Source organism: Salvelinus sp. IW2-2015, linkage group LG23, assembly GCF_002910315.2.
Source record: "Salvelinus sp. IW2-2015 linkage group LG23, ASM291031v2, whole genome shotgun sequence".
NCBI classification, from domain to species: Eukaryota; Metazoa; Chordata; class Actinopteri; order Salmoniformes; family Salmonidae; genus Salvelinus; species Salvelinus sp. IW2-2015.
Window position 1 is genome coordinate 38,117,070 of NC_036863.1, and position 7,749 is coordinate 38,124,818.

The 7,749-nt window shown below is 48.9% G+C and overlaps 1 protein-coding gene across 1 annotated transcript in view; it reads right to left on the reverse strand.

The window, feature by feature from the left end:
- The window catches only part of sptbn2 (spectrin, beta, non-erythrocytic 2), a 97,720-nt gene that overhangs the window by 28,801 nt on the left and 61,170 nt on the right, over positions 1-7,749 (reverse strand). The window contains exons 3-4 of the mRNA XM_070434528.1: positions 660-811; positions 237-410 (exon numbers count right to left, since the gene is read on the reverse strand). Of these exons, the coding sequence (XP_070290629.1) occupies positions 237-410; positions 660-811 (326 nt within the window). The remainder of the gene's footprint in view (positions 1-236; positions 411-659; positions 812-7,749) is intronic.

Genomic DNA, 7,749 nt, shown 5'->3' on the forward strand with positions numbered 1-7,749 from the left:
CAGGTGGGGGTGAGGAATAGGACAGGACTGGGCAGGGTGACCCAGGTGGGGGTGAGGAATAGGACAGGACTGGGCAGGGTGACCCAGGTGGGGGTGAGGAACATGATAGGACTAGGAAGAGTGGTGGAGGTGAGGAACAGGGCAGTACTGGCCAGGGGGTAATATTCACATGCACCCTCTACTCTCTAGCATATAGAAAGGCATTGTATAGAACATTACAAGGATTCACACGGTACCTGGAAGCGAAGGATGATGGTCCAGATGAGACCCAGGGTGAGGCGGTGGTTCCCATCCACGATGTCGTGGGAGCCCATGTTCTCCAGGTGGACCTTCTGCTCCTTGAGGAACTGCAGGGCCTTGTCCACGTTCTCCAGGCAGTGGATACGCATACGCCCCTTGGTGGGCTTCGGCTGGAGAGAGACGGGAGAGAGTCAGATTGTGTGAGAGAGTGCTGGAAAGAGACATGGATAACAGAGAGGGAGAGGAAGGGCGTACAGGAATGAAGACAGATTTCATGTTCAGCACGGTGGAAGGCTCAAAGGAGGAAAAGAATGAAGGTATGAGAGAGGGGTTTGTTCAGGACCAACAAGGTGAGTGATGGGTCAGGGTTAAGGTCAGGGTCGGGAGTCAGGAGGACAGAGGAAGTGTGAGTTACTGACCAGCTGTTCTCCTGACAGCACCTCCAGCAGGCGGATGAGCATGCGTCCATCTCTCAGGTCAGTGTACAGGTCCCCGATGCGGCATGTCACACGGCCCAGGTGAGAGTTCACCCACTTAGTGAAGGTTTTCTTCTGCACCGCTTCGCGCTCATCTGGAGAGGAGAGCAGAGGGGAAAGGTGGGTTACAGCAAGGGTAAACCAATCGTAAGCCAGCTCATAGTGACTGGGAAGCAAGTGGGAAGTCATTCATTGCTTCGTAATAACCTACGTCCAATACGGTCAGCCAAATACATAGAGGGGATGCAATTTTTCGCAAGACAAACACTGATGTAGTCGTATAAGGCCATTCAAAAGCCTGAATCACCCCTCAGACTGAGACTGATGACAGGGTCAGTAACTCATGGGGACCTGAGCTCCGGTACGCAGCACTTCATTTCACAGATAAGCTATGCCATTAGGTCATTGGGATCGTTGAGTTGACAGCTTTAGCAGAAGGTTCTTTAGGCCCCTAACTGAACCTACGTGTCTGGGCCGCCTCCGCCAGTCGCCTGGGAGAGTCTGGATGGGAGACCGGCCTGGGAAAGCCACGCTAACGGCTCACAATGATGCTAAACAAACACACGCCCTGGGTGAAGGAGGGTCAAGGAAGACAAGATGAAATGCGTTGGGTTTAAAAAAGGAGAACACGTCACTATAACGTTTCGGGAAGATAAAAGGGGACACCATGAAGCAGTGGCAGAGATATGGAGCAGGAGGAGTAAGMCGCTGAACCTGCCTCCAAACAAGGTGACCTCAATTCTAGGTCACATGGTCTGTGTGAGCTAGATCTAGTCTAGGGCAGAAAATATCATTACAGTCTAGTAGCTATGGCACCCCACACACGTAATAAACAAGGCAACGCCCACCCCCCTTGGGTCAACAGATATTGCGTGTGACTAACACATTCCAGGCAATTACTATAGCTCCCGCCTAGGGCCGATCATTGCAAATAAATGCCGGATCTCTATGGAAAGATGCATAATTCAAGTTTCGTCAAAATTGGGCCAGCTGTGTCTGAGATATCRCGGGTGACTTAGGTAAGAAACGAACAGACGGAAACAGATCCACAATCCCTTTTCCGATTTCATCATGGGACATAAAATAAACTATAAAATGTAGATACAACGGAATAAAATCAGATGAACTATCCTGCGGCTGCGAGGTAAAAAAGCAGATGATTTCTGAAGCGGTGTGAAATTGGCTGTAGTAATTAAGGTGAAGATTAAAGCCTCTTCAAATCCTAACAGAAAAAAAGTAATGGCTTCACAATCTTAAAATTCGCCATGTATAAAAACCAAAGCCACGCTGCTGCGTTTCATGTTGTTACGGAAAGCGTCACACTATCTCCAAGACCCAGTGAAATGGATCTCCATGTGAGAGAGAATTTGTGTGAGATACAGAAGGGAAAGCTCCGGGTGAGATGTCCCACGTGTGATATACGCAACACTCCTCATGCTATTGGACTATGTTCCTTGTGACCTAGGCTCAGGTTGTCTGGCAGAAAATCTCTCCTCAAGGCAAAGTTACGTCACATTGTGACTAGGGGCTAAATGACTAGGAAGCCAGTTCTCCATCTGGCCAGGACGCTACCCTGCTGTCTCACACCTCACCCACCCCTGGAGCAGGAGGTCCATTAGGCTGAGCCGGGCACCACCTGGGTCCAGGCTAACAGCTCCCTACGCTGGGGCGAGGGACAGAGATAGGCAGCACCACGTCGCCTGGCCAGTGGCCTGCTGGTGTCCTGCCCGATGACGGGCACAGCGACCGGGCCGGGGAGCAGCTGGCTGCTTGGCAGAGCGATGGTAATCCTGAGCTGATTTATGGCAGTACTTGAAGGATTAGGTGGCCACTTTACAAGGTTTAAGGAAGCCCCCCTATCCCTGCTGAGGATCCCTTCAATCAAACGCTAATGGATTTTTTCAGGAGAGGAGGGTGGCGGCGGGAGGGARGGACATTGACAGGGAGGCAGAGAGGGCCAGCAGCAGGTCACTCCGAGATGACAGCCTGCAGACTTGCCAGCTCCCTTTGGGTGACRCTAGGATGGAGTGAGGCATGGGTGTACCCTTTTAGGGAAGGAGGCGAGTTTTCAACTTGAAACGCTCTACATGTATTCATCAAATACCATCTCAGAGAGTCTGGCTGTGGCAGCCGTTTTATTTATGTAGGGTATAAGAGGTTGGCATAATGAGTTAGGCCTGGCTAACTCTATAAACATGACTCTACACTCTTACAAACTTCAAAAAGACCACACGTCAAATATTACAAACTTATCTTTTAAACCATTTCATAGTAGATATATATTTAATATGCCCAAAGGCTCTACTGTGGAGTATAATGTAAGCTCCTCGCCAGTCTAAGCAGCAGCCTATTGTTGGATGAAATTGTTGGGTTCTACAGTAAGCAGGATTACTTCTAATGAGACGGACTGAGGTTTGCTCTCATCAGACCAGATACAGGAAAGCCCAAGCGATAATGGCGGACCATTAAATCTAACTGAACCCCTATTTAAAGAGCACGTCCCATGACGACATGCTAAACGTCTTATCTGAGGGGGAGAGCTTAGTAAGAAACCTGTTCAGCGAGTTGCTGCCCTGAAGTCACGCATGACAAAACACAACTAAAACGTTGACTGTCCCATGTCAACTTGAACCCAGGACACCAAATAAAAATGGACCCATTCTGGAATATATCTATTTTTCTTTCAATACAAAGTAATAAGCAAAAATCCCCAGCGTGACCACTCTGCCCTTCTGGTTGTTGACGAGGRAATCTGCTCCAGCTCACCCAAATTAAATTCCGCTAAACCCCTCTGAGCTTGACCTGTGACCCCTTTGAAGCAGCTCTGACCTCCCCTGTACCCCTCTACTACACCTGACAAGGACTGAAATGTTACTTCTCCCTCTAGAAACATGGCTAGGGGGTACAGGCGCTGCAGTATGTCACTGTTTGACGGGCTGGGATTATAATGGGATGTTTGACATCCATAAATTGTTAAACAAGAGATAAAGAGAGCAATTAACAATTAATGGAATTCCATGGCTGTGAATCTGGCTGCTCATGCAACAGAACACTTGCTCAAGTTATCTGGGACTCGGGAAGAGATCTTCGGGAGGCTCGAGTGTGTGTGTGCGTGCGCTTGCGTGTGTGTGACAGGAACCAGTGGTTGTTATCTAGCACAAAAAGGAGAGGATAACCTCCCCCTCCTGGACTGAGTCTGTGCCTGGATCCTGGCAAACTTGACAGCTTCAGGGTCCCGGGCCAAGCCTGGCTGGAGTGGAACAGACAGACAGTGGCCTTCACTTCACCTCAGTACATGATCATCGGCTGTTCCAAGTGCCATTCCTATAAATCCCCATGATGCGTGTTGATAGAACAAACAATCCACAGCTGAGAAGGTGAAAACTTGAAATGGCGGAAATGAATGTACTCTGCAGAGAGATCTAAACAAGGTCACTGTGAAATACAACTGTCAGGTGGGGGCCGAAAACACTCAGTCGGAGCACAGAGCGAGAGAAGGGCCACGTGTGCAATGCAGTGCCAGTGGTGACCTGTTTCATCAGGATAGGGCTGCTTTGCAATGCAAAACTGGGCACAGTACTATACACACACTCAAAGGGAACAATCAGTTCAAATAAATGGTCCYCATAGGCTAATCACCTCCAAACAAAGTGAGAAAGAGCCTTTCTTCACATTTCTATTTTGTTGGTATTTCACCCCCTTTTTCTCCCCAATTTCGATCTTGTTGAAATCAGACTGCAGGCGCCCGGCCAGCCACAAGGAGTCGCTAGAGCGCGATGAGCCAAGTAAANCCCCCTTTTTCTCCCCAATTTCGATCTTGTTGAAATCAGACTGCAGGCGCCCGGCCAGCCACAAGGAGTCGCTAGAGCGCGATGAGCCAAGTAAAAGCCCCCCCCCGGCCAAACCCTCCCCTAACGACACTGGGCCAATTGTGTGCCACCCTATGGGATTCCCAGTCACGGCCGGATGTGACACAGCCTGGGATCGAACCTGGGTCTGTAGTGATGCCTCAAGCACTGCGATGTAGTGCCTTAGACCACTTTCAGAATTGAATTATTCACAGGAGTGTTCCTGTAGAATGGCCATCATAAATGAATATGTTCCATGGTCTGGGTGGATAATATATTACTGTCTAACTGTGATACTGATACATAAGTCATATCCAAACAGCTAAAACATACTAAAAGTGCTGCCCAGAGGTGTGCTGCAGTAGAGTGAGTGGTAACTGAATGTTATAAAGTGTTATAGAAAGAAGGAAATTAAAAACATGAATCATTCCAGCCAACAGCATTACAGCCTCTCTCAGGGGGATGGGTCAGAAACAACGACTGTCTGAATAACAAAACACAGAGGATGGCCACTCCATCTGGACTCAGTGCACTGCTGGCCAGTTAAGGGGGGCAATGTAAATAGTCAGGTGGCCATTTGATTAATTGTTCAGCAGTCTTATGACTTGGGGGTAGAAGCTGTTAAGGAGCCTTTTGGTCCTAGACTTGGCGCTCTGGTACCGCTTGCTGTGTGGTAGCAGAGAAAACAGTCTATGACTTGGGTGACTGCAGTCTCCAGTATTTATGGTGCAGTAGTTTATGTGTCGGGGGGGCTAGGGTCAGTCTGTTATATCTGGAGTATTTGTCCTGTCTTATCCGGTGTCGTGTGAATTTAAGTATGCTCTCTCTAATTCTCTATTTTTTTTCTCTCGGAGGACCTGATCCCTAGGACCATGCCTCAGGACTACCTGGCCTGAATACTCCTTGCTGTCCCCAGTCCACCTGGTCGTGCTGCTAGGGTCCATTAGGCTGAGCCGGGCACCACCTGGGTCCAGGCTAACAGCTCCCTACGCTGGGGCGAGGGACAGAGATGGCAGCACCACGTCGCCTGGCCAGTGCCTGCTGGTGTTGCCCGATGACGGGCCACAGCGACCGGGCCGGGGAGCAGCTGGCTGCTTGGCAGAGCGATGGTAATCCTGAGCTGATTTATGGCAGTACTTGAAGGATTAGGTGGCCACTTTACAAGGTTAAGGAAGCCCCCCTATCCCTGCTGAGGATCCCTTCAATCAAACGCTAATGGATTTTTTCAGGAGAGGAGGGTGGCGGCGGGAGGGAGGGACATTGACAGGGAGGCAGAGAGGGCCAGCAGCAGGTCACTCCGGATGACAGCCTGCAGACTTGCCAGCTCCTTTGGGTGACACTAGGATGGAGTGAGGCATGGGTGTACCCTTTTAGGGAAGGAGGCGAGTTTTCAACTTGAAACGCTCTACATGTATTCATCAAATACCATCTCAGAGAGTCTGGCTGTGGCAGCCGTTTTATTATGTAGGGTATAAGAGGAGGTTGGCATAATGACTTAGGCCTGGCTAACTCTATAAACATGACTCTACACTCTTACAAACTTCAAAAAGACCACACGTCAAATTTACAAACTTATCTTTTAAACCATTTCATAGTAGATATTATATTTAATATGCCCAAAGGCTCTACTGTGGAGTATAATGTAAGCTCCTCGCCAGTCTAAGCAGCAGCCTATTGTTGGATGAAATTGTTGGTTCTACAGTAAGCAGGATTACTTCTAATGAGACGGACTGAGGTTTGCTCTCTCAGACCAGATACAGGAAAGCCCAAGCGATAATGGCGGACCATTAAATCTAACTGAACCCCTATTTAAAGAGCACGTCCATGACGACATGCTAAACGTCTTATCTGAGGGGGAGAGCTTAGTAAGAAACCTGTTCAGCGAGTTGCTGCCCTGAAGTCACGCATGACAAAAACACAACTAAAACGTTGACTGTCCCATGTCAACTTGAACCCAGGACACCAAATAAAAATGGACCCATTCTGGAATATATCTATTTTTCTTTCAAACAAAGTAATAAAGCAAAATCCCCAGCGTGACCACTCTGCCCTTCTGGTTGTTGACGAGGAATCTGCTCCAGCTCACCCAAATTAAATTCCGCTAAACCCCTCTGAGCTTGACCTGTGACCCCTGTGAAGCAGCTCTGACTCCCCCTGTACCCTCTCTACACCTGACAAGGACTGAAATGTTACTTCCCCTCTAGAAACATGGCTAGGGGGTACAGGCGCTGCAGTATGTCACTGTTTGACGGGCTGGGATTATAATGGGATGTTTGAACATCCATAAATTGTTAAACAAGAGATAAAGAGAGCATTAAACAATTAATGGAATTCCATGGCTGTGAATCTGGCTGCTCATGCAACAGAACACTTGCTCAAGTTATCTGGGACTCGGGAAGAGATCTTCGGGAGGCTCGAGTGTGTGTGTGCGTGCGCTTGCGTGTGTGTGACAGGAACCAGTGGTTGTTATCTAGCACAAAAAGGAGAGGATAACCTCCCCCTCCTGGACTGAGTCTGTGCCTGGATCCTGGCAAACTTGACAGCTTCAGGGTCCCGGGCCAAGCCTGGCTGGAGTGGAACAGACAGCAGTGGCCTTCACTTCACCTCAGTACATGATCATCGGCTGTTCCAAGTGCCATTCCTATAAATCCCATGATGCGTGTTGATAGAACAAACAATCCACAGCTAGGAAGGTGAAAACTTGAATGGGGAAATGAATGTACTCTGCAGAGAGATCTAAACAAGGTCACTTGAAATACACTGTCAGGTGGGGGCCGAAACACTCAGTCGGAGCCGAGCGAGAGAAGGGCCACGTGTGCAATGCAGTGCCAGTGGTGACCTGTTTCATCAGGATAGGGCTGCTTTGCAATGCAAAACTGGGCACGTACTATACACACACTCAAAGGGACCAATCAGTTCAAATAAATGGTCCTCATAGGCTAATCACCTCCAAACAAAGTGAGAAGAGCCTTTCTTCACATTTCTATTTTGTTGGTATTTCACCCCCTTTTTCTCCCCAATTTCGATCTTGTTGAAATCAGACTGCAGGCGCCCGGCCAGCCACAAGGAGTCGCTAGAGCGCGATGAGCCAGTAAAGCTGTATGCTCTCTCTAATTCTCTCTTTTTTTCTCTCGGAGGACCTGATCCCTAGGACCATGCCTCAGGACTACCTGGCCTGATGTATG